The 25,756-nt window shown below is 31.3% G+C and overlaps 4 protein-coding genes across 6 annotated transcripts in view; 3 read left to right on the top strand and 1 right to left on the bottom strand.

The window, feature by feature from the left end:
• LOC140436570 (protein Malvolio-like) overlaps window positions 1–463 on the top strand; it is an 80,657-nt gene extending 80,194 nt beyond the window's left edge. For all 3 annotated transcript variants that reach the window (XM_072525498.1, XM_072525496.1, XM_072525500.1), the window contains exon 10: window positions 327–463. In XM_072525498.1, the coding sequence (XP_072381599.1) occupies window positions 327–390 (64 nt within the window). In that variant the 3' untranslated portion in view covers window positions 391–463. The remainder of the gene's footprint in view (window positions 1–326) is intronic.
• Eaf (ELL-associated factor) lies at window positions 271–11,333 on the top strand. The gene is made up of 7 exons (XM_072525505.1): window positions 271–578; window positions 637–729; window positions 3,074–3,244; window positions 5,073–5,397; window positions 6,014–6,203; window positions 9,023–9,259; window positions 11,200–11,333. The coding sequence occupies exons 1-6, from the start codon at window positions 482–484 to the stop codon at window positions 9,245–9,247; spliced, it is 1,101 nt and encodes a 366-aa protein (XP_072381606.1). The 5' UTR covers window positions 271–481; the 3' UTR covers window positions 9,248–9,259; window positions 11,200–11,333.
• A 3,709-nt stretch (window positions 11,334–15,042) lies between these two features.
• On the bottom strand, window positions 15,043–15,832 carry Dpm3 (Dolichyl-phosphate mannosyltransferase subunit 3). The gene is made up of 3 exons (XM_072524254.1): window positions 15,626–15,832; window positions 15,497–15,574; window positions 15,043–15,179 (listed from the first exon to the last, which is right to left on the bottom strand). Exons 1-3 carry the CDS (start codon window positions 15,770–15,772, stop codon window positions 15,120–15,122), a joined length of 285 nt encoding a protein of 94 aa, XP_072380355.1. The 5' UTR covers window positions 15,773–15,832; the 3' UTR covers window positions 15,043–15,119.
• Window positions 15,833–16,064: 232 nt separating this feature from the next.
• Window positions 16,065–24,965, top strand: Chpf (Chondroitin polymerizing factor). Its single transcript, XM_072525506.1, has 7 exons — window positions 16,065–16,811; window positions 17,812–18,116; window positions 19,380–19,586; window positions 19,941–20,107; window positions 21,561–22,023; window positions 23,631–23,799; window positions 24,589–24,965. Exons 1-7 carry the CDS (start codon window positions 16,178–16,180, stop codon window positions 24,858–24,860), a joined length of 2,217 nt encoding a protein of 738 aa, XP_072381607.1. The 5' UTR covers window positions 16,065–16,177; the 3' UTR covers window positions 24,861–24,965.
• The last annotated feature ends 791 nt before the right edge of the window (window positions 24,966–25,756 follow it).

Genomic DNA, 25,756 nt, shown 5'->3' on the forward strand with positions numbered 1-25,756 from the left:
CTTAAACTGATCAACATTTATAAAAAATTAGTAAATTTAAAATCACAGCTGAGAAAAACGCATATATGTGATATACGAAAACTTAATTTTAAAAATTATAAAACGTTTTTGTAAAATTATGTTTATTTTAATATATTGGATTCTTGTAATAACAATCACCACATGTTAGTATTTGGACATATACATAACGAACAAACTTATCTATAAATGTCTTTGCGACGTTTCTTCTCAGCTGTCAGAAAGTGGTCGGTCAAATGTCAAAAAGTAGGTCAATATTTTACATTTTACCTTTCAATACGTGTGTTCATATGTTGTTTTTTTTTCAGACTTTTTTGCGATTTAAATTATTTTCGACCATGTAAGCGAAGTGCTGTAGGGATTTTTAAATAATCGACGTCAAATGAATTAACCTAGCGTAGGAAATATTTAATTTTTTTTATTCAAAAACCTACCTACCATAGGATGGTTTAAAAAGTGAAATATGGCTGAAAAGTTAGGATTAGGCACTGAGATTAGAGAATTAAAGATTGGACAAAGCTTTGTTAATCCGAAATCTAAAGCATTTCACACAATGAAATGTAAGTTTCCACCCTTGGCATGCTTTGAATGTGACAAACTAATAAATGTGTTTTTTAGATGATTTCAAACCAGCTTCAGTTGATACTAATAAAAAGGCGACTATAGAAGTTCCTGGAGTTAATCAAGTTACTGTTACAGTTCCTCATTTAGGTAAACAAAATTTTTGTTATAATAATCTCCCTTTAGCATGGCCAAAGAAATTTATGGTTAGAGCTTCATATGATTAGACTATTATTCAGTCTTAGAGAGTTTATACTGAATGTATATAGTCAGTTCTATCCTCTAATCATCAATTGTTCTCACCAACTTTTCCTCACCCACAACACCTATCTTATTCAGTCAGGAGCAACCTGGGCCGTACCATTTTAGGTGCTTCAAAAACAAACTAAATATTTTTTATTTTCTCCATATTGAAACAACTTGATTGGTAGACATATTTCAGCTCTAAAGCTAAATTTTGTATGTATAATAAATACTTTCTGTTGTATTTATCTACAGAGTTATGATTATTGTAGTCTAGCAAATTTGCTCAAACAAGGGTGATAGAACTACATGTTTTACCACTATTCTTAAGTTTATAAATATTTTATACATTGCAAATCCATAATGGAATATGTGATGCAATATTTTGAATTGAAAATTTGAAAAAAAAAGAACAGAATAGTCTTAAATGTTCCTATTAACCATGAACATCCAAAAATAGTAATGAACTAAAGTGACTCAGTTATGAAAAGAAGATACTGATAATAGCAATTATCTAAAAAATATTTAAAATCCTGTAATTTACAGGTAAGTTAAAAAAGAGGTTTAAACCCAAAAGGCTATTTTCAGATAACTGAAACTGCAAATCAATACTCAAAAGGAACATAAGTACAGAAATAAATAAAATGTATTGATGGAAAGCCACCAGATAATATGGAGGACTTTGCTACATGAAGTACTAGCAATAGAGGGGTGTAAAACTTCATATAAAACAGAATAAAAAGAATAATATAAAAATAGAACACATTTTGTATGATAAGGTATTTGTATATAAGGAAAATAGGTTAAAGATTTAGATTATTCATATTAAAATAGAAAGAAACCCAAAAGGTTCACAGATTTTGGACTGAAAATAACTAAACAAATTATGATGAATCTAGAAATATCTTAAGAAAAAGAATAAATCATAAAAAATATTGGTAAGTCATAAATTACCAAAATTACTGTACATTACAAGTTAGGCACTATACGGCGTTCCACGTTAAGAAAATAACATTGCGGATATAGGGCCATGTATTTCTTATGGACGATAGAAGCACAGCGATGCCATGATGAACGCAAGCACGATTCAGGGTTGTATAATTTGTATTTTCGTTTTCACAGACATGAATTAAATTAATGTTTTTTAACATAATTGACCAAAAGTGCCCATTCGAAACAAGAGATGAAAAGTAGGGAAAATGATTTTAATTATAGTAACGACAGTTTATTTGTTTTTCTGTAAGAATATCATATACCATGAATCATAGAAATCAGTAGAAAATATTGCTTAGTTAAATCATGCACTTTGCCGGCTATTAAAGATTTAAAAGCAAATAAACAGACGGCTTGGAATGCATATATCTAATTATTAATTGCAACTTAAAATAATACGGTGTGCATATGTCAGCGATTTTATGTCGTTCTCTGAGACTACATAATGATAATACGGCTTTGTGGTTCTTCAGTTGTTATTCTGACTTTACAGTTAAATGTTAATTGAAAATGGAAATTCGAAAAATATATCGACAATCTAGTAAACCGCATTACTGAGAGTTTTGGCAACACTGATCTCTATAAGCCTAATGGTATTTTCTTAACGTGAAACGCTCTATAGTGTTAAATACAACAAGAAAAACTAAATAGAAAATACCATGCTATGGATGTTTTTTGGACAGAATTATGGAAAATAGTCCGGTACATGTGCAGAAAGAATATTTGAAAATAGTCCGGTACATGTGCAGAAAGAATATTTGAAAATACAATAAGCAAAATAGACTTGCCTTTATTGCACAAAATTTTTGTACTTGGCATCATCTTGGCTACTAAAAAAACATTTCTTTGCTTTTGTATAGAGTCGCAGGAAAAGGAAAAAGTGAAGGAGTATGTGGATTGAATTATAGAAGCACTAGAAAATGCAAGATTTCACCAAATTATATTTCATCATACATTTTGTAAATCTACTATTGGCATAGGTTTATATGAATGTTATCGACTGTTTTTAATGTACTGGTCAATTTGGTGATAGAGATTGGAAATAAAACATTTTAAGATTTGGGATTAGGACAGTATTGTAAATTTAGAAAAATTAATAAATTTTTTAAACTATTTAGTTTTAGCTAAAGCCAATTTATAAACATTGACATCTCTAATTATTTAGTTTTACATAGATCATTATGTGCATTGATTGCATCTTTTCTATTTATATCTAGATTACTTACAGATTACTCATAGTATGTGTTGTCTATTACAGATGGAGCGGGTATTCCACAAACAGTCTTTAAAGGCTCTCAAAAACCATATACTAAAGAATGTGTACTCATAATTGACAGGGTTACTGGAGAGATCACTTTAGAAAAATTAAGTTGTAATATTCAAGTCAAGAAAACTAGGAGTGAATATAACAAACCTCATATGTCAAAAGGTAAGATATTATTAATTATTTCAATGAAAAACAATAGTTACAAAATATTTTTAAACTTTAAGACAAAATAGTTATAAGAATTTCCTATACTGATTAGTATAAAAAAGTAGCTGAAATTAAAGTAAGGAATGAGCCAGTGTATCTTCTCTGAAAAAATTTGTTTAAATCATCTTTTTCTGAAAATATTTGTTTTCCTTTTTGTTTTCAAAGTTTGTTTATATAGTTTGAGTGTAGTTTTTTATGTTATGTATGAGGGTCATTTGTAAAAAAGTTTCCCTATGTCGCTGAAAAAGAATGAGATATACTGGGAGAAATCTGGCAACACCACCTTACACATCAACTCTCCCTCTCTCTCGCCCCACCACTCTTGCCTCGCTGTTACCACTGTATGTGAAATTCGTGCTGTGATAAGCTTTTTAAGGGCAAAACGGGTTTCACCTATTGACATTTACTGTCAGTTGATCAAAGTTTATGGAGAAAAGTATCTGTTCAATATGTTGACAAATGGTGTAGAGAATTCAGTGAAGGCTGAACAGAAATTCACAAAGAAGATCAGAGCGGAAGACCTTCACTTTCAGACGAAAATATCAAAAAAGTTGAAAGAATATTGCTTGAAAATCAGAGGTTCACCAATAACGACTTTGCTTTGCATATTCCTGAGTATTCCCACACCACAATTCATAAGATATTAACAGAAAAGTTAGGCTATCACAAAGAGTGTGCGCTGTGGGTACCGCGACTGCTTACAGAAAATGCCAAACAGCAATGTGTCAAGTGTGTCCAGCAGTTTTTGCAACAATGTGAAGACAAAGAAGAAATTTTGGATTCCATTGTTACAGGTGACGAAACATGGCTGTTTCACTTTATCTCCAAAACCAAGCAGCAATCACATGAATGGCATCACTCAACGAGAAAGTCATGGCAACTGTCTTTTGGAACAGGAAAGGCCTCCTGTTAATCGACTTTTTACCTCATGGAACAATAGTTAAATCCAGCAGATATAGTCGATTGTCCAGTGGTGTGAGGCTACTCCATAACAGCGCTCAACCTCATGTCTCACATCAAACTGAACAACTACTGAGAGACTTTGTCTGGACTATTGTGCCCCCACCTACAGTCCGGACATAGTACAAGTGATTATCACTTATTCCCAAAATTATAGGAATACTTGAGTGGCACATGCTTCAGTATTGATGATGAAGTCAAGGAAGAGGTTACTCAATTCCTCAAAGAATTGGTGGTAGAATTCTATATCATGGGGAGAGAAAAGTAGGAGCATCGTCTACAAAAGTGTTTGGACAGAAACAGTGATTATGTAGAAAAATTGCATAAGTTTTAAGTTTTAAAACGATGTATAAAACTAAGAAAAAAAATAAAGCAGTGTATTTTTAAAATTCATGGAAACCTTATTTTATGAATGCTCCTTGTAGCAAATAAAAGAGAGTTAATTCAAGTTATCTATAATATTTTTATATACCTACAATACCAAGTTATATACCTACATGTACAGTTTAGAGATGACAGATATCATTTTTATTACCATGTTTTTTACTATATAATTTATTTATTTATTTCCAAAAACAAATACATTTTATAGTCTAAGATACCACTACAGGATCACTACGTTCAATTTAAAATTAGGAGAATACATTGATAATAGGTTGCCAGTCAAACAGTGGCCGCAAATATTTTGAATTCAATTAATAGTATCTAATCGTTTTGTTCATTTATTTTTTAAATAAAATACGTTTCTCATGACATATATGCATGTTTTTTATATCAAAATAGAGCTAATTTTTTTTCTTAATTTTAATAAATTTTTTTTCAGCTGATAGGTTAAGTCAACAAAGCAATGACAGATCTGGTGGTAGTAGTATGCCTTCGAACAGCTCCTCAAAACAACAACAGAGTCTCCCAATGCGATCTCAAACACCTCCAGGAGGTACGAACTCCACGGCAAGCGCCGTTCACGGGGGCGTAGGTCATCGGGTTTCGAACAAGACGAAAGTCGCTAGCGGCAGTCGTCGAGGGGCCGATAGACAAATTACACATTTGGTGCCAAAACATTCGCCACTGCATGCGAGTCCCAGTTACCCCTCTCCTGGACATCCAGTCAAGAGTCCAAAGAGAGATTTGCACAATATCGCTAACGAGTATGTATTTATCATTTTTGTTACATTTATTCAGTTATTTTTTATGTCTATATTACTAAGAAATTAATACTAGAGTCATCTTCAATGCAATAATATCTTTATTGATGTAAAATCTATACGTGAATAATAACTAAATTCACAAAAAAAAAAAACACTTAAGTAACTATAACTTGTAACCTCGGAAACCTTTTTTGGACGGTGCTAGAAAGGTCACCAATGGAGACACTGGGAACGGCAACTAGATGGTTGGTGGAGAGCGAGTCAGAGTTCTAAATTAGAATTTGAAACCGGGAATGGGCCCAACAGAAGAAATAAAGATAAGATGGATTATAAAAGACAGAAAAATAGATAACAAGAGAGATAGGTAAAATTACCAAAGATAAGAAAAAGGGCGCTACTTAACTTTTTGGGGCTGCAAGGGGAGAATTAAGAAACATTAGAAACGAAAAGAGATAAAGAAAGTCTTAAAAAATGCTTGATACCTTTGCTACACTATTAATCGTTTAAAATAGTAATGCAGTGTTCTGAGGCAGTTATCTATGGAATTATTTCGGCGCATTTACCATACAGCTAGTCTAAAAGTGACGTAATTGTTGTTAATAATAATTTATTTTAGATCACATAATCATAGTACTCTTGCCAGCCTTCCGATGATAGGCATAGACGACTTTTCGGATCTTCGACCTCCTTCTAGAAATGCTCACAGCTCTTCTGGTATGCACAGTTCCAGATCATCTCAAAATTCGAGCAACCAGCGACCACCCACGGAAAAACGGCCAAATCCCACTCCAGTGCCCACTGTTAAGGTTAGTATAAAAAATTATTAGGTTGTGAATCTTTTCTATACCACAATAAAACAACTTTTACAATTATAATATAAATATTTCAGATGTCTAGAACCGTATATAATATGGATGGTGTTATGCAAAAAAGAGTCAACCCACACAAGACTGATTTGAGATAAATAGCTTCAAAGTCTATAATCTGTTGCAAATCACATTATTTATTATAGTATACTTATGATATATCATTATATCAGTAAAAGTTGGAATTATTTTTTCAACACAATTAAAAAAAATACTAATTGTTTCTGTGTAAAAAAAAAAATAAAATGTTGGATAAATCCTTTTTGCTTTCTAGGTTATACCTTAAAGAAAGTAAGTTTTTTTAAACACAGTAACTCACATACTTAAAACCTGTTTTATTAATACAAAGTGGAGGACAAAATATTTGATTATAAGTAATTAAAAATTTTAATATTATTTAAAAGTGTTTCAAATAATTTTAATCCTCTTCATCAATGTCAAAGTCCACATTTTCTACTCCAAAACTATCACCATCATCAAAAAAGTCACCATGTTCAGCTGTTCTAAAGAAATTATAAAATGGTTTTAGATCTCGTTGTCTTTAGCTTAGCTTTAATATTTATTTGAGATCTTTCATTTTTTTCTTTGGATAGTGGTTTACCTTTTGGCCTGCTGATCCAACTCCATATCTTTGGTCGATTTTTGCAGTCGACCTTTCTTGTCTTTTTTCCAAATCTACTGTATGCACGTTTTCTTCGGTTGTGTCTGGTTTCATATAGAGCAAGAAAACTCACTCTTTAAAACTTTGATTTCATGAGTCTTGAACCAATTCACTTTCTCTTTCTCTGAGTCACCTTTGCTGTTTGTGATACATTCCAATAGTTTGTCAATTGAATCCATTTCTCCTCTTTCTATTTTGTTAATGTTTTTTCTCCTAGTATGTCCTGGTAATAAGAATGGTAAAGTCATAGAATTGAGAGATGGATGGTTATGCAATTTAAAGTTTCTAATCTCTTCAATATGTTTGGAATGTTTTCATTTTAGTTAAGTTTTAGAATGTTAGCTTTGCCATACTTCATATAGGTATCGTTTTTAGGTTTCTGTGGAAGTGGAAAAGCTAACTGAGTTATCACCGTCTTCTATAGCATTCTGGTAGAAATTGTACATTTTGTGTAAGTTCACATTAGCGTCAAGATAATGCGATTCTGTATCAAGCCTACAGTAATGCGACATATACCTAGAAAAAGCTTAATGTGATTGATGGCATTCGTTATTCTTTCATCAGGAAGTTTATTTAATTACCCTTTTTTTGATCCTCGTAAGTCTTATTAACCAGATAATACAAGATAAGGACGATTCTCCAATTTGACCAAACTTAAACTTAAAATAGCTGACTGTGCGTTGAGTGGTTTTTAGCTTAAATTAATGGTTAAACGTTTTTCTGCGTAATTGCAAGTTTAACATTCAGTTTGTTGGTTAAAATTTCACTTGTATCACTCTTTTAAATATCGATGTGAATAAATCATTTTGCATTATTTAAATAGCAATATTATCTACCATTTGCTTAGAATCAATTTTTAATGTTTTGTGGTTTAACTCCTTTTTGCATAACACCATCCATATATGGTTGAAAAAACAGAACTAGAAACAAGAAAAATAATTGGGGAGCAGGATTTAACTGTTAGATTGATTCTATTTATCCTTGTCAAGTGTTCCATCTTTAGATATCTGTAGGTCTAGGTACTTATATTTTGGAAAACATTCAATTTCTTCTCCATCTTCCAATAATACCTTTTCGTTGTCTCCTCACGTACACATTTTTTTGTCTTCCCTGTGTTTACTTCCAGACCTCATCTTCGATACTCTTCTATTAATTTTCTTCTCGTCGTCTGCAAAACAAAGTGTATATAGGGTGCTATTGTTGTTTAGGAGTATCCCCATTCCACTGCATTTTTCTTCAATGTTTTTAGAGCTTATATCAAGTAAACTTTAAAAAAGGCGACAGACAACATTCTTGTTTGAGTCCTTTGTTTACTGCAAAGCCTTGATACAATCTCCCTATTATTTTTACTTTGGAAGTTGTTCCTTTGTAGAGTTGTAAACAGCTTTATATATATAAACGTAAAACTTTAAATTTTTTATGTATAAAAAGTTTTGAATTCAAAATTGTATACAGTTAATTGTTATCAATATCCAAGCGATAAGAAAAGATACTTATAATACAAGTGTTACAAGTATTGAAAGAGGTATACAAAAATACTCAAAAAAGATATTTCTATTTTTAATATCTTTATTTGTTTATAATATTTAAAAAATTCATATCTGTGATGAGGGTTTTTTATTTTACAGATTTGTCGCATCAATTTTGTAATATGTACATATTAATTTATATATAAACATTAAATGTTCCTTTAAAACATTCATGTCTGAGGTATTTTATTACTTCGAACGAATTAATAAAATACACTTGGCGATGGCCGCCTGACTGTCAGTTTGAAGATTTCCGAGTGACTTCACAACACAAACATTTGGTACCCTCCAATAGACCTTTACAAAAACATTTGTTATGTACATTAATCACGATTCGTGAAATTTGTTAAAACTAATACTAATTGTATTGATAAACTAAAAAAATTTCCATAAAAATTTTGTTTAGTTTTAAAAATTTTAAAATGAGAAACTATGATACAAAATGTAAAAAACTATTAGGAATTAATTATTATCTTTGTAAGCTTTAAAATGCAGTGGGAAATATCTTTGACGTTGGTACTTTTGCCATGCAACTTATTATCATTACTTAACAAATCGTTTGGTTATAGATCGACAACGGCGTTGGAGTGATGAGCGACTCATCGTCATCGAGTAGCGGCAGCGATTCGGATAGTGACGAACCCTCCACAATAGTCAATCCAATATTTAATAACGTTCCAGCTGGCAAGACGAACGGTTACAGCAACGGTAGCAATAACGCTCCTATGAAAATTGACACGAGGTTGCTCAATGATGATTTGTGCCTGTCTGAAAGTGGGTCTGATTCAGACTGATACGTTATAGAGGTAATTGTTACATGATCTTTGCTACCTCAATATTTTTGTAACTTTTGTTAAGGATAATACCAGAGTATGCATAATGAACAACTAGTGAAGTGTCTCGGTTCTTGACTAAATCCTTCAGATATATCTAAACGGGTGCAAACTGTACACAAAACGAGTACTAAGACTATACACATATGTCCAAAAGTTTGGAATATTAGAATATTTCATCTTTTTTTATATATAAACTCTTCTAAATAGTTAAACATCATTTTGTTTTAATTCTTAACAATACTAAACAAATATTGTTCTGAAGCTATTTTCTTGTGGCATTTTAAATTAATAACTATTTAAATGGGAATAAGCCACAATACGTTTATTGACGTTTCATTTTTTTTTTACTAATGTTTGTATTTTGAGAACGATTTCCGAAGTGGAAATTGAAACGTCAATGTGGTTTATTCCCATTTAAATAGTTATTAGGAGTGAAAAACTTACAATGTACAACTTACATTTATAAGTAAATTAGTATAGAAAGAAATTATTTTTAATAAAACTAATAATAAGTAATTCCTCCATTGGCCTGTATGCATATCTGTAGGCGATTTGGCATGCTGCCGATTAACTGGTCGAGCTGGGCTTGCGGAATTATCTCCCATTCTTCACGTGCAACATCTTTTAGTTCTCGAAGTGTAATAGGGGGATTTTTTCGCTTCTGATGCGTGTTTTGAGAATGTCCCAAGCTGTTCAATAACGTTCATGTCCGGTGAATTCGAGGGCCACTGTAATGTAGATATTTCTTCTTCTTCCAGAAAATTTTGTACTGCTGCTGTTCGATGAGGAGGTGCGTTGTCATGCATAAACACAAATTCATTACCTACTGCCCCTCGGAATAGACGTACGATAGGATTTAAAACTTTCTCGATGTACATAGCATCAGTGAGTCCTCTCTATAGAACCAGCAGTGGCGTCCGTGTACCACTCATAATACCACCCCAAACCATAATACTGCCACCTTCAAATGGGACACGCTGTTGGGGTGTTTCTAATCGGGTTTGTCGTCCTGGGGCCCTCCAAACCAGTGTTGTTCGCGAATCAGATACCAAGCCAATTTCTACGAGCTATCAATGGTATTTGCTTGTCTTGTGCTGCTGTTGTACATCGACTTCTACCACTTCTGGGACGATCCTTAACGTCATTTGTATCTTGGAATTTTTTTTTAAATATTCAATACAGCACTCTGAGTAGCATCAACAATATTCGCGTTATAACTTTAACTAAAGCCCTGTTGTAACAAATAAATTACTCTAGATATGTCAAAATGAGATATCACGTTTCTAGGCATTTTTAAACGGCTCAATTCAAATTTAAACAAACTGAAAAAATGTGTAAATACCCTAATCAGCGTATGTGTATCGGAATGTGATCAAAATCATACAAAAACGATTAAAATTGTTTATCATTTTCATTTAAAAATGCTATAGAATGAATATTAATAACAATTTTAAAACCACCATAGGCGTAGATATATTATTTGTACGTATTCCAAACTTTTGGACATGTGTGTATTTCGACCATCGTATATTCGGTTTTACTGTTTTTAATTTTGATTGCAAAATAAAACATTCACTATGCCATTAACCAAACACTCTTTAAAAAGCGTTTTGAGATCACTTGTCACACTTTCACGCTCTTGCTTGACTTCCGCATTTATCTTGAATGTCGATATGGGGTGGGATCCATAAAAAATTAGGATTAATCTGATTAATCTTATTATTTTGGACAATCTGTAGCTCGAATTTTATTAACTTCTTGACTGAATGGTTAATTGTGCTGCATTTCGAGAACAGAATTAAGTAACACTAATTATTTTTTTTGCTAAAAAGTGTGGTATTACTCCCAACAAAGGTACAAAATTAAAGTACTGCAAAAACTACATCAAAGAAACTTTTTTTCTGTTTCAGGCTTTTATGATGTTCGTTCCGTGTCTTTTGTGAATAAGCCGATTTGGCAAAGTTTATAAGGTAACGATATTTAGTATTTGTAATAAAATAATATATATGTACTATATTTCCAGAAATATATACTGCAAGTGATAGACTTTGTTTTTTTTTGTTGTTAGTGAATTTTTAGTTAGCCTTAATTGCACAATACAAATAAAGAGGAAGTGGTTTTGGTAATGTATATATTTGTAATGCTCTAACAGATAACAATGGAAAGAATATACAGAGTGGCCCAAAAGTCTGGAAACGACCAATTATCTCGTAAATTGCTTGTCATAATTTTACAAAATTTGAGGATACACCTATTTAAATGTAGAATGCTGTGATTTTGACATTTGTTCACCATGTCCATTTACATTATTAACTAAAACTGACAGTAGTTATGTTTCGAAGAGTTTTACAAGATAAATTGCTTCTCTAAAATGGCCCTTAACGAAAAATAACGAATTACTATTCTAATGATGAGACAGAAAAAAGATCTTATTGTGAAGAGTAGCCAACTTGTTCAATGATACTTTCCCAAACCGCTCTTCTATTCATAAGGCGACGGTACAAAAAACTGTTAAGCGATTTGAGGAATCTGGAGAAATAAAATATAGGTACCGATCAGGTAGACCGAAAAGAGTTATGAATGACAACAGAACTTTAGATATAATTCAAAGTTTTGTTGAAGAACCACATACATCCTCACGCAGGGTTGCACAAATACATGATGTATGTCATTCTTCAGTCTAACGTGTATTACGTAAGAATAAATTTAAACCATACAAAATTAACTTATTGCAAGAAGTAAGTGAAGATGACTTCGATCGTAGATTAGAGTTTACTGAGGTAATGATGGATAAATTTGAAAATGATGAAAATTTCGTTAACAGAATATGTTTTTCCGATGAAGCAACCTTTACACTGTGTGTAAGTGTAAACAGACACAATTTAAGGTACTGAAGTGACGTAAATCCACACTGGAAGCGTGAAGACCATACTCAAAGACCACAAAAATTAAATGTATGTTCAGGTATAGTAGGTACTCAGTTAATTGGACCATTTTTTATCGAAGGAAATTTAACGTCAGATAGTTACGAAATGTTACTTAGAAATGAAATTGTACCTACACTGAGAAACTTGTTTGGGGCCAATTTTAATCAGATATGGTTTCAGCAAGATGGAGCTTTAGCTCATTTTGCGTTATTTAGATGAGGTATTTCCTGGACGATGGATTGGTTAGACGAGGTAGAATTGAATGACCTCCACGTTTACCTGATTTCAATCCTAAAGATTATTTTTATTGGGGATACTTGAAAAATTCAGTTTACAAAACCAAACCAGCAAGTCTTGCGGAGCTAAGGCAGCGAATTATCGATGAATCTCGAATAATTTCTAGACAATCATGGAGAAATGTGGTAGACGCATTCTACCATCGATTACGGTACTGTCAACTCACAAATGGAGCACATTTTGAACACTTGATAAAGTAACCATTATGTTAAAAAATCTTGTAATCTATCAATTATTACGTTTTAATGTAGTTGAAAATAGTTAGTATGTATTAAAAAATTTATTGAGACAATTAGGCGTTGCCAGACTTCCGTTTTATCTATTTAAGACTTTCCAGACTACATAAAATAATAAGTATTACATATGGTTGAACTCGTATTGAATAGGAGATTCCAATAATGACTGAATATACAGGGTGATGAATTTGAAAAACCAAAGTTACTAATAATAAAAGAGAAACGTCAAATCTGACAACATTGCAAATATCAAATATGGAATCTCCGTATCCCAAAATAGGTGTACCTCAAATTTTGTACAATTATGACTAGCAATTTACGAGATAATTGGCCGTTTCCAGACTTTTGGGCTACTCTGTATAGAAAGATTATTCTAGAATGAGACAAGAATCAAAACATCAAAAAAAAAATCAAAATTGGCCCAAAAATAACAAAAGAAAAAGTAGTAAACACATTTAAATACAATATATAATGTGCATAATAATAAAAATAATATGCACTGAATAATATTAATACATATGTAATTATCGAACTATTTATCGCAATATATAAATACAAAACATAAATGTTATACCCATCGAACAAACAAGAAGAATTGGAAGTCCAAAAAATGTGAACATCATTAATAAGGACTTAATTATATTTCTGCAATAGTCTAGGAACCTGAGATGCCCTATTTATTTTAAAGCACTGCTGCATGTATATACAAAGATGTACAAATGGACCACTGGATATTAAAATCATAGAAAACCTATACTATAACCAAAGAGCAAAAAAAAATAGGCAATATAACATCTGCAAATAAAATAACCAAGGTATGGAGTAAAGATGTATCCTCTCCTTATCCTACTGCAACCATCACAGATTATTGCTTGTTCCCTTTAAATTTTATCACTCATTTCATATATATATTTTTTTTTTTTTTTTTATTTATTTAAAGGCAGCCGCATCAACCATATTGGTTATTAGCGGATGAATTTAATACAAACAATAATGATTACAAATAACAAATAAATAACATACTTATATGTGGTTCAATATGTTACAGTCTCTTAAAAATTTCACAATATTTTCACTGGTACACTCACTAAAAATGTCCCTTATAACTGATGGGAATTTCATATATTTAATTCATACAAATGTACAGAAATCAACTAAAACCCTTAACCTTACAGCTTCACACTTAATTTGACATAAAACTGAAGCTTTGGCAAACAAACACACTGGTTCCCTTAATCATTTTCTCATTTACTGTAGTTTTTCCAATAGAGTTAAAAAATCTTGGACATTCTTAAAAGGAATTTTAAGTTGCTCTGAAGTTTTTCCTTTCTCCATGCATTGAAATACATTGGCAATTATCTCACAAGTTTGAGGATTTAAAATATTTTTATGTAGTTTACTTTTACCACTACCTATTGTGGCACTGTTCTGATACTATTATCACTTAAGCCAGCTTCCTAGAAACAATTTTCAAAAAATCGAAAAAAAAAAAAATTTATTGTTCAAAAATTTCTAGAAAATAGTCTTAAGAATAGTATAGAATTAGTCCCAAAGGCTGCGCGATCTTGAAGTAGGTAGAAAAGAGGAAAGAGCAGAGCGATCCAAGTGGTTAATCCATCTATTCAAGCGGGCTGGATGATGGTTAATGAACTTTTCTCGAAACCACATTTTTTCAACTGGGTGTCACTCGTATTTTGAAACTATTACTTATCAAGATGAATTAAATGGGATTTTACTCTTTAGATGTCTCTATGGTGGGTGCTTCAACCAAAATATTTATTGTTATTTAAAAGTTATTAACAATTAATATACGAAAAATTCAAAAGTCCACACCATATTGTTTTTTTTTTCAGTGAAAATGTAGTATTGACCATAGCCACTTCAATACAGAATATGAAACTGTTTCATTTTTTTTCTTTCGGGTGATTCGTTTCCAAGAAATGATGACACAACAAATCAGATGAGCTTGGGCAGCCATCTTCAAACCCACAATTTTGGAAAAAAATTTTCAAGTAGTTTAATATGTACTTTCATCTGTAAAAATTTTGATTTTCAAATATCTTTATAAATAAAATTTATTAAAAAAAAACAGGGTTTTTCGAGGAACCTGACCTTAAACATAAGTAATAAAATGCAATCAGGGGTTCTAAATGATATGAATTTTGTGCCCAATTAGGTGGTGGCCATAGTTCGTTCTTTGTATTGTACTTCTTTGAGAATTCTATAATAAAAATTATGTAAGTCTCACATCTTGTTCACATATGCCAAAAAAGTGTCTAAATAAAAGAAAATAGAAGTTGTTCAGTCTTTTAATACAAATATATAATTTAGATTTTTATTTATTAAAATATAAAAATATTGTAAAGATATTTAACTGGATTGGAATTTGAATCCTAGCCTGCTCAGTTCTTCTTTTGCTTCTTTGATTTCCTGCAAAATATATACTACATAATATCTGTATGAATAATTGTAAAGTCAATGTTATAGTTGTTTTCAAATATACCTATTGCTGGAACAAATCAAACAATTATAACAACTTCTAATACCACAATAAATATTATAAGATTGGACATATCTTAGTCAGTTTATTCTCTCCACAGAAAGACAACAAATTGACGTAAAATTTATCAGAAAGCGCCCTAGAGGAAGATTTTAACATGATTAACTATATCATTGCGATTAAAGGACTTTATGTTTCATAACAAGTATAACATAAGTTGATTAGGTTTACAAATTAGGTAACTTACTTCTTGTAATTCAGCAGCTGCTTTCTCACAGTCATTAAAAGTGTATACTCTGTATAAGACAACAGTAGCCGCGTACAACTAAAAGAAAATAGTTAATAACATACAAAATATTATCTGTTGATGACTTACCCCAAACAGAAGTACAAATATAATTGGCGAATATAATATTAAATCATATTGTTCTCTAACAAAATTGTTGGGTTTATTTGTTATTAAATAAAACCACACGGCAAATAATACACCGGCTCCAGAGAGCCATTCCATAAGTTTCGTCATTGTAAATATATTTTCTATATTTGACTTGACAACTCAACTGGTTAAGTTTAAAGAATACTAATAACCTTCAATTTCGACACATCCTTCTTCTCTCAACTATATTTCGTTTGTTAACATATTCAGCAACTTTATTTTATTATTATAATCATGAGAAAATTTCACGAATCTTTTAAATATATTTCTAAATTATTAACAAAACAAAATTAAAGAATGAATGAATAAAAGAAACTGTTAATTATTGTCCACCTGCACTATTTCTTAATTCAACTTCCTATGCTACATTAGTTGAAATATTAACAACTCTAAAAGAAGAAGAACTTATTTGTTTATTTTATTATTTATTCTTAATTTTATTTTAGGTATTTAATCATAAAACGATGTAAACGTTAGAATTTGACTAGAATCATGCATAAAGGAATCAAAAAGTGTTTCTCCGAAAATGTTTATCTATTTTTGGGCATTATAATCGGACTCTATATTTCAACTATAATATCTAATAGTGTAGAATTAACTTGTTCCAAACAACCCTTAATGAAAGATGAAACGGCCCAAGAAATTATAAACTCGTCCGTTAATAAGTTGGAAGTTAAACCACCCAAAAAAACAAGTCCTAATCCAGATAAACCCAAATTAGTAAGACCTAGATACTATTCAACAGAATTGGGAATAAGGGAGAAACTGTTTGTTGGTATATTTACCTCAGAGGAAAAAATAAATACTCAAGCTATTCATATTAATAGAACAATTGGTCATTTGGTGGATAGAATCAAATTTTTTATAACTGCTCAATACAAACTGAAGACCAAACACAATTTAACTGGTTTAGTAGGATTTACAGATGCTAGGCATAAATTCAGACCTTTTCAAGTTATTAAGTATGTAGCTGACACATTTGGACAAAATTATGACTATTTTTTCTTTGCTAATGATTTCACTTTCATCAATGCTTATGAACTTAAGGATATTATCAAAAAAATTAGTGTTAGCATGGATGTTTACTTAGGGTCAACTGTGAAAGATGGAAGCTATTGTAATTTAGGTAGGTATATTTTCTCTCTCACAAAATTCACAATCGGTATTTTCCCCACAGGAACAATTTCTACATATTTTTCTTAGATATCCAGAGAAATGTGTTAAGTGGAGGGAAACCTTGTCCAAAAGGAAGAATAGCTCTAGAGCTATTATCACAAATAGCTCTTATCACAAAACGAAGACATAATAGTGTAAGAAATCCACTGTCAATTAAGTAATCTAGCAGAGATATGCTATGAAATATGTACTATAATATTGAAATATAAAGTAATTAAATGAATATGTGATAAATAAAGATACACTGTACATTCAGACCTTTACAGAAAGTCTTTAAAGATTGTGAAAACAATAGTAGTTGAAGCAAGATAAGTATCTGTAAGTTGAATCTCTATTTCTAAAAATAATAATAATGAAAACTGTAATATACATAAATAGGAAGGTGGAGATAAAGATAATCATAGGAGACAAAAAGGTATTTGAAATGAAAAGTAAAATAAAATAGAGGGGGTTTTACAGTATAATACAGTAACATCATTAAAGTGAGGCCATTGCCACAGTTTAATGCTAAAAGAATTTTTTAGCAATATACTGTGCTATTACCATGTTATAGTAATGAATAAAGATCAATTAGCATATATGATCATTAGGTTAGGAAAGTTACAAAAAACCCTTTTAGGATGTCAGAAAGAGCTTCAGGGAGAAAAGGGTGGATCAAATTGAATTATTGAAAGAAATAATGAAGATAGATTAGTCACAGTAAAACCTCAGCCTATAGACAGAATAATATAGAAAAAACAGATAAAAATTGACTGCAAACATAATCTACTGTATGAAATTTCACTTATAAGTACAGTATTATCTGCATTTTTATTTATTTGTATAATATTACTTTTTTAGCTTTACTTTTCACTCTCAGAAGTGTAGATATTTAAATATATTCTTCTCTGGTGTGAATAATCCAATGTTCTCTTATACCTCGTTAGTTAATGTCAAGTCTTTTGTTTCAGATGCAGGTATAATTTTAAGCAATTCTGTTCTAAAAGCCATGCGAAACCACCTGGATTGGTGTATCATGAATGCCGTTTCAGAGGATCCTAGTGAAAACATTGGAAGATGTGCCTTCCACAGTCTAGGAATTTACTGCCAACAGAACATTCAAATGGAAAGTATTCACTCTTTTAGGATCAAGCAATTTGAATTGGCTCCTTACTTGAAAGATTTATCAGAAAAGGCAGAATTTAATAAAGCTATTACCGTATATCCAGTTCTACAAAAAGAAGACTTTTATTTATTGAATGCTTATTTTCTTAGAGTAAGTAATATTTTAGACTAAAGTGTAAAAGGCTCAGTTCTTGCTGAAAATTTTCAGTTGTGTGCAGTTTTAAACCAGGTCAAGTGAAAAGTATGCACACTTTTTTAAACTATTTTTTGGTACTTCTTTTAAAGTGGAAACACCAAGGGTAGGATGTAAGCCAAATTTAGGATAGTGTAATTTTTCAATATTTAGTTTATAAATGACAAAATAAGTATAATATTAATTAATTATTTCTTTATTATTTAGAACAACATATTACAACCATCTTGTCTTGCTTACAATTTTTATTATTAGTCGTTAACTTTGACATGAGTCATAAGTACACTGTAGCCAACCTACACTATTGTACCAACCTATTCTTAACACTCCTCCTCGATTTGAACTTCAATACATTACATAGGAGGAAAAATCGATTAAACCTAAACAATCAAAAATTTTTCTTTTGATAAAGGCTTTGTCAATATATCTGCAAGATTAATTTCAGAGCAAATGTAATCAATACATATCAATCGTTTTGAAACTAAATCTTTTATATAATGCTCCTTAATGTCAATGTGCTTGGCACATTTAGAATTTTCAAAAGACTGACACATTGCTATTGTACTCAAATTACCAATTAAAAGTTTTGATTTACCCTGTACATTAAAATCAGATGAAATACCTTTTAAGTAAATCAGTTCTTGAGCTGATGTAGCCGCAGCTATGTATTCAGTTTCTGCAATTGAAAGAGCAACACAGGTTTGTTTCTGGGACAACCATGAAACTGGATTGAAACAATGAAATACAATACAACCTGTAATACTTTTTCTATCAATTTTATTTGATGCCCAATCTGAATCTGAATAACAAACTAGTTCCGACGGTTTCTTTTTATATGCCAATAAAAAATTTTGTGTCTCTTTTATCTATCGACATATATGACATAATAAGTATATTATTAATGGATTATTTCTTTATTATTTAGAACAACACTACAAATACTGCTTAATAACTAAATTATAGATGATAGGAACTAGTCTTTTACAGCTAAGTAATAAAATTTGAGATAAATCAGGCAAACAGTAATCTATTTGACGCAGGTGACATCATCTGGGCTGTCTATAGGTATTGTAGCAAGGTATCACTCAAAATAAAATCCATTCATTCACTGAAAGTTTTCAAATTCAAAAACCTGATTTTAAAATGAAGAATAAAATCCATTCTTGTATTTTTTTTCTATAATTTTGTCATGCTGAGTTACGCAAAATATTTTATTTTCAGCAAAGGTTAACAAAGATAAATAAAGAAATTAAACGGATATCAGAACCTCTAATTGATACATGGCCACCAGGGCAAAGACAAGGAGCAAAAGCAGCTACTCGTTTTGATTTGCCAAGAAATTGCTATTTTAATCAATCTCATGTATTTTTCTCAGACGATTTTACAATATTAAGGAAACATACTAGTGAGGAGTTAGTGGATCTAAAGGTAAATATGATTATAAGTTTAAGTATTCTATTTTGTACCTGTTTTATACATATTAAAATAAGAGGTTAAATGATGTTTTTGAGAAATACAGTTGATAAAATTGGAGCTTAGATCCTAAAATTAGTGATCAAGTAAACTATTGAACTAGTGGTTCACCAATTGTGGACACATTTCATGGTGACTAGATAATACACAAAGAATTGGATAGAAGTAGAAGGAGGTATTCCATATATTACATAATTATTCTTCTCATGGTCATATTTTGGTCGATTTTTAATAACAATAACAAACAAATATTCTTTGTTAGTAAAAAAATTCATATATACAAAAAACTAATCTAATTTTTTGTTTTAGAACATTATTGAAGAAATCAAACTAAAAACTGCCAACAACTATTCAAATCTTTTGGAATATGTAGATCTTGTTAATGGTTACAAAATATTTGATTTAAGTAGGGGAATGGATTATACAGTTGATTTAAAATTTAAGGACTCAAGTAATGGAAAGGAAGTAATAAAAAGGTACATATTTTCAAAAAAACATACTTTTACTTTTGTATTTTTATAAAAAAAACCTCAATTTTCTTGTTCATGAAACATACACATCAAAACGAAATGTACCTACTGGGGAAACAACTGCTGGTATATGAAACTAATATCAAGCTTACTAATTACACTTTGAACTTTCAAAAGCTTTCTTAAAAGCTTTTTAAAATCAAGTGTGAATTAGTCAGAAGTTTCACCTTTTTGAGTTCACCCTGCAGCACTATACTTGAGAATCTGCTGAGGCTGTGCTGCATTCTGATAACAAATGCAGTGTAAAAGCTATGCCTCGGCATAGTAATGTGGCTAGTAGTGTATGAGCTTTTTGGTGATTCAGGAGGTGGTTCCTTTTTGGAGGTAATGGAGTGCCTTGATTTCTTTTTTTGAGACATATAGACACTTTTGTGATCTCGATGGATTCTCAGATTATCTATCTGTGGTTTGAGATAATGAATGAGGTATTGTAATAGTGTCTGAGGCAGGATTTCTATGTAATAATGATGGAGAAACATGGAGCATCTCCAAAACAGATGCAGATCCCCTGCTTGTCTTCAAAAATAGGTAGGGTTAGATGGGCTGGACATGTGTCGAGATCAAATAAAAATTACCCACCCATACGAACCCTATTAACAGCACCAGTAGGCAATAGGAGTAGAGGTAGACCAAAAATGAGATGAAGGGAAGGTGTGGACAAAGTTGGCGATGAACAACGGTGGTGCTAGGGCTGTAATACCACCGATGACGATGATTAATGGTGGAGAAAAGGCACTTCTTAAAAGAAGGTTCTGCTTTTATTCAATGTTAAGTGGTTAAGAGGGAGTAAGGACACATCATTATTTGACAAAAACTATATTTGTGCTAATTTGTTAATAAAATGTAAATACATAATATGGCTTCATATGGAACACTGAGAAATTTTTTTTTTTAATTGAAGAGAATTGAGAGTTACACGTGCAAAAAAAAATAACTAAGGTGAATGACATCATAGAGAGGTTTGCAAGACAGAAATAAAGGTGGTATGGGCACATAGCGAGAATAAAGAACTATGCATGGACTGAAAGGTTATTAAAGTGGACTAAGAGCAGGAGTGAAAATGCTTATGAAACTAGGAGACTACGGCAGGACAAGAAAGATGTGGGACAGCTCATTACACAATAGATGGACGACTTGAACAATCTTAACAAAAACTGGATAAGAGCTTCGCAGAATAGATGAGGTGAAAGCTAGAAGCAGGAGGCCTATATTCAGAAGTGGAAGTGGAACTGGATGGTGATGAATTTGTAACACTGTTATACATCGTAACTAATTTTAGTTTGCAGCTGCTATTGATTGACTTATTTCTCCTAAAAGAATTTTTATTATCGTTTTTTTGATACGCAGTATGATCTTTTTTGTTTAATATGGCCCCATTCATTTCTTTTATTTATTCTAGGTTCGAGGTTAGCAAACCTCTTGGAAACATCGAATTAATTTCAGTCCCCTATGTCACTGAAAATTCAAGAGTTCATATTGTCCTTCCCGTTGAAGACACAGAAACAGCAATGGCAATGGAATTTTTAAAAAGCTATTCTGCAACCATCATGGACAGGAAAGAAAAAACTTTTTTGTTATTAGTATTGTTTTACCAATACAACAGTGATAGCAAAGGAAATACGGATCCATATGTAGACTTGAAAAGTTTTGTTACGTCATCTCTAACAAAATATAAGAACGACGATGTCAAAATTGCATGGTTATCTATAAGACTACCAGAAGCTCCAAATCCGTTGTATATAGAAGAATATAAAGCTTTAAATTTTGCTGTAGTGGATTTGGCTTTAAAGAAAATTGGTCTAGACAGTTTAACACTCGTTTTAGATGTGTATTCTAACGTTACTGTAGACTTTTTGAATAGGGTAAGTATTAAAGATTGATTGACATGGTACAGTGATCTAATCCAAATTGTTTTATCAGCTCCCTATAACGTTAGCGATCACTTTGTGTTCCGTCAAATGAAACTGTTTTACGTTATCATAAATTTCTACCCTCATTTACATTCTTCATCCAGATGTTATCTGCTTCTAATTTCTGTGTGACTTTTCCATGATTTATATGTTTTCATATATGAAGCCATGAATTAATTTAACATCTCTGACAAAAATAATGAAACTTGTAAAAGTGACAATAAGTAAAGTAGCCTTTAGAGTGAAAAACAAGTTTTTGTGACACGTTTGAGGTTATGACAAGGAGATTTTAACGTGTTTTTTTTCAAAACAGGAATGGAGAAAGCTATAAGAAATTGTGGTTTAGGCAATAGAAAAATTTTATTAAAAAATCTGACACAGGTGATATGGATTTGATCGCTCACATCACAGATCAAAAGTTTAAAGAAGCGTTTACATCCTTCCCAACTGGTGTACAGAATTTTGGCTTCACAAAAAAACAGAGAATACTAGTTGAATTTGGAACAGTAGAGTTAATTTTGCTCTGCAGAATTTGTTCCGCATTATCTTTGTAACTAATTTCTGGTCAAATTAAGTAAAAAATTAGGGATGGATGGTTGTGGTATAAAACTGAAAACAACTGAATTTACAATTTATACCACAAACATCAACCTTCAAATATCTGGGCGTACTGTCCTGCCTGACAATATCTTGTCCCAACTCGTGAGAATCAAATGGACAAAAAGATAGGGTCCAGAATTGGACTCGGAAATTAGTGACTCTTGACTCATGAGAATGAGTAGAGAGGTGATCCCTTTGCTTGTTCCCTTAAATATACTAAGCTAACTATTTACAAAATATCCAGTGCTTCAGCTTATTAGACATAATATAATAATTGATAGTAAAAGACTTCCATGTAATCTCAGAACTTCTTGGCTGAAAAACTTACAGCACTGGTATTGAACCAACACAAGAGAGAAAGAGAGAGAGAGAGAGAGAAAGAGAGAGAGAGAGAGAGAGAGAGAGAGAGACCATATGGTGCTGGATACAAAATAGAAAAATAGAAATATCTCACACTAACGGTTCAAAGCGCTATCCAAAGGTACGAAAAATTTATCCATGTAAATAACATAAAACCAGATCCTATAATTAAAATAGTACTTACTCGATAATAAAGTCTTTGGAATGCCGTGCACTATTGTCCATCCAAGTCACTATAACACAGATCTTGATGGTAGAGATGTGGCAACCCTGGGTATCTAAGGCTACTAAGAAACATACATACACTTGCTGGTTTACACAAAAGGAATTTTTGTGGATACTAAAAATTTACAATTCCTCTTATGTTAAAAACAGGGACAAATATTTGACAGATCGAAAAGCCCTATATACATTATATGTGGAATAAATCCTTGACGGATGGTGTCCCTGGTGTTTGGGGGGTATTTTGATACTCCGAAATCAAAATTTGTCCAACATAGCACAAAATTAATTATTAAATTTACTAATCACTTTTGACTGAGTATAACTAGTTTTAAAATATGTTAATGATGGAAAATAAAACTTATGTTCCTTTTTAGGTTAGAATGAATACAATTCAAGGTTTTCAAATATTCAGCCCTGTACCGTTCCGACAGTACAATCCAAGGGTGTCACAAATTTCTACCTTCGATGTTAACAAAATATCTGGGCATTTTGATCGGGAGGAGTATAAATACATATCTTTCTATGGCAAAGATTACGTATTTGGTAAGTGTTATGTATAAAGTATTTACTTAGAAATATTTTAAAATTTTTAATTTGAAAAATTCAACTTTTTGTAGTTTTGGCCTACTTTACTATATTCTTCATTATAGTAGTATTGTTTTGCAGTGAGCAGTATTTCGTCACATGGTTTTGTTTTGAGGCACTTCAGTTCTTTCTTAAACATGGTCGCGTGTTTGCGATCTATTTGTTGCCTAGATATTAAGGCAATGCGTAAAGCTACTGAATTGTGGGTTATAGCAGTTGTTTGACATTCAGGTTTTTTGTTGTCTCCAAGTTTGCGTAGAAGGGTCCACGCTTGTCGACTCGATGTTATGGAGTACACAGCTACAGACTATTTTGTACGATGCGTATTGTCATAGGTGTCATATGAGTATTTCCACTACGTTTTGTTTTACAAAAGACACTGAATCATAACCACAGGAATGCTGAAAATTATCTGATTTTACAGTTCTCTTCAATCCTTGGCCGGTCTTTGGGATATGATTTTGCCTATCCGATCCGTAACAGTTTTAATATACGATCAGAAAGCTGTATTTTTGGTTCTCATTGTTGTTCTATGTTGCGGTTGACTCTTCCCAGTTCCCAGACGTACCGAAAATTGTATTACTAATTCGGAACAACCGTCATATGGTCGAGGAAGATCACCTTTGATAATATCTGCTGCAGAAGGAAGACACTCAATTTTTATAACAATTTTATATAAAAAATTATTTCATCAAGTTGACATAAAGGTTATGAAATGTATTATCTAGTTTCTTTTTTTATTTTTAGCCAGGAAAAAGCATCAACATATCATCCCATTAATAAGAATCGACAACGATATTACAAAGATTCTTGACGAAGATCATAAAAATATTGGAAACGTTTTTGAGATGTTCGTTAAATTTCACGAAAAGCTACATTGTATGAGAGCAACGGAAATGAACCTTAAAATTAAATATCACGAAGAAAAGGACCTCGAAAAAAGAAATTTGTTTTTAGGAAGTGAAGCTCAACTCGCTAAAGTGTTATTACAGAAGGATAAGATTACAGAACTTTTTTAAAAATTTGTTTTTGTATTTGTAAAAATATTTTGTATAGTATTATATTTTTGAACGTTGTTTTTTAAATTGTAGATAAATGTTAATAAACGGAGCTAATATTTTTTACATCTTGTTTTTTTTTCGGCAAATATAACCTCTACATAAAACCTCTGTGAGTAGGGGTAAGGATTTCTTTCATAAAACAGATACGGATTCGACTCTATTTGAAGGGGAAAATTATAGAGGCTAAAAATATAGATAAGCATTTACTACAGAGACTGTAATTGACGACCATATTGGAAACTAATTTCTGGTGTATACTCTATTGACTGAACTCAGTCACAACTCTCTAGTTTTATTAATTAATTTTGTATTGTTGGTTACATTTCTATTTCTACTTCTAGGTTAATTTCCAAATTTTAAACACTACCCCCTACATACATAGATGTCACAACAGGTAGCATATATAATTGGTTGCCTAATTATTAGTATTCTGTGGAACCATCGATATAATAATATATTATATTATATGTGTAAAGTAAAACAAAATTCTGCAACCATGATAGATCCTTGCGATATAATATGGAATAATACATTTTAAAATAAAATATTATCGCTGATTTAACTGATAAAGGCTTTCAAAAGTTATATCCTTGTTGTATCCATTGTCACTGTCACATTCTGTCTTATTATTTGTCGTCGTTCTGTTCTTCTAAACATATATTTTGTTTTATCTTTGTTGATTAGGAGACCAATTTATTTTATGGCATTTTTCAATTTGTTCCTTGTTCAGTCCATAGATAAAGAATATATATTACTGGTTCAGTCCCAGCCTAAAGTCTAGTCTAATAAATTTGATATTATAACTGACTTGAACGATTTTAACTACTTATAAATTGCAAGAATAAAGTGCAAGA

Source organism: Diabrotica undecimpunctata, chromosome 3 (genome assembly GCF_040954645.1).
Source record: "Diabrotica undecimpunctata isolate CICGRU chromosome 3, icDiaUnde3, whole genome shotgun sequence".
Taxonomy (NCBI): domain Eukaryota; kingdom Metazoa; phylum Arthropoda; class Insecta; order Coleoptera; family Chrysomelidae; genus Diabrotica; species Diabrotica undecimpunctata.

What these genes read in the sequence shown, in the direction of transcription:
- Eaf (XM_072525505.1), top strand. Translation starts at nt 482, where the DNA reads ATGGCTGAAAAGTTAGGATTAGGCACTGAGATTAGAGAATTAAAGATT. An exon ending in AGCATTTCACACAATGAAAT is followed by an intron (nt 579 to 636) that starts GTAAGTTTCCAC and finishes TGTGTTTTTTAG; the next exon opens with ATGATTTCAAACCAGCTTCA. An exon ending in TGTTACAGTTCCTCATTTAG is followed by an intron (nt 730 to 3,073) that starts GTAAACAAAATT and finishes TGTCTATTACAG; the next exon opens with ATGGAGCGGGTATTCCACAA.
- Dpm3 (XM_072524254.1), bottom strand. Translation starts at nt 15,772, where the DNA reads ATGACGAAACTTATGGAATGGCTCTCTGGAGCCGGTGTATTATTTGCC. An exon ending in TATTTGTACTTCTGTTTGGG is followed by an intron (nt 15,575 to 15,625) that starts GTAAGTCATCAA and finishes ATTTTCTTTTAG; the next exon opens with TTGTACGCGGCTACTGTTGT. An exon ending in CAGCTGCTGAATTACAAGAA is followed by an intron (nt 15,180 to 15,496) that starts GTAAGTTACCTA and finishes TATATTTTGCAG; the next exon opens with GAAATCAAAGAAGCAAAAGA.
- Chpf (XM_072525506.1), top strand. Translation starts at nt 16,178, where the DNA reads ATGCATAAAGGAATCAAAAAGTGTTTCTCCGAAAATGTTTATCTATTT. An exon ending in TGAATGCTTATTTTCTTAGA is followed by an intron (nt 18,117 to 19,379) that starts GTAAGTAATATT and finishes TTTTATTTTCAG; the next exon opens with CAAAGGTTAACAAAGATAAA. An exon ending in TGGCAAAGATTACGTATTTG is followed by an intron (nt 23,800 to 24,588) that starts GTAAGTGTTATG and finishes TTTTATTTTTAG; the next exon opens with CCAGGAAAAAGCATCAACAT.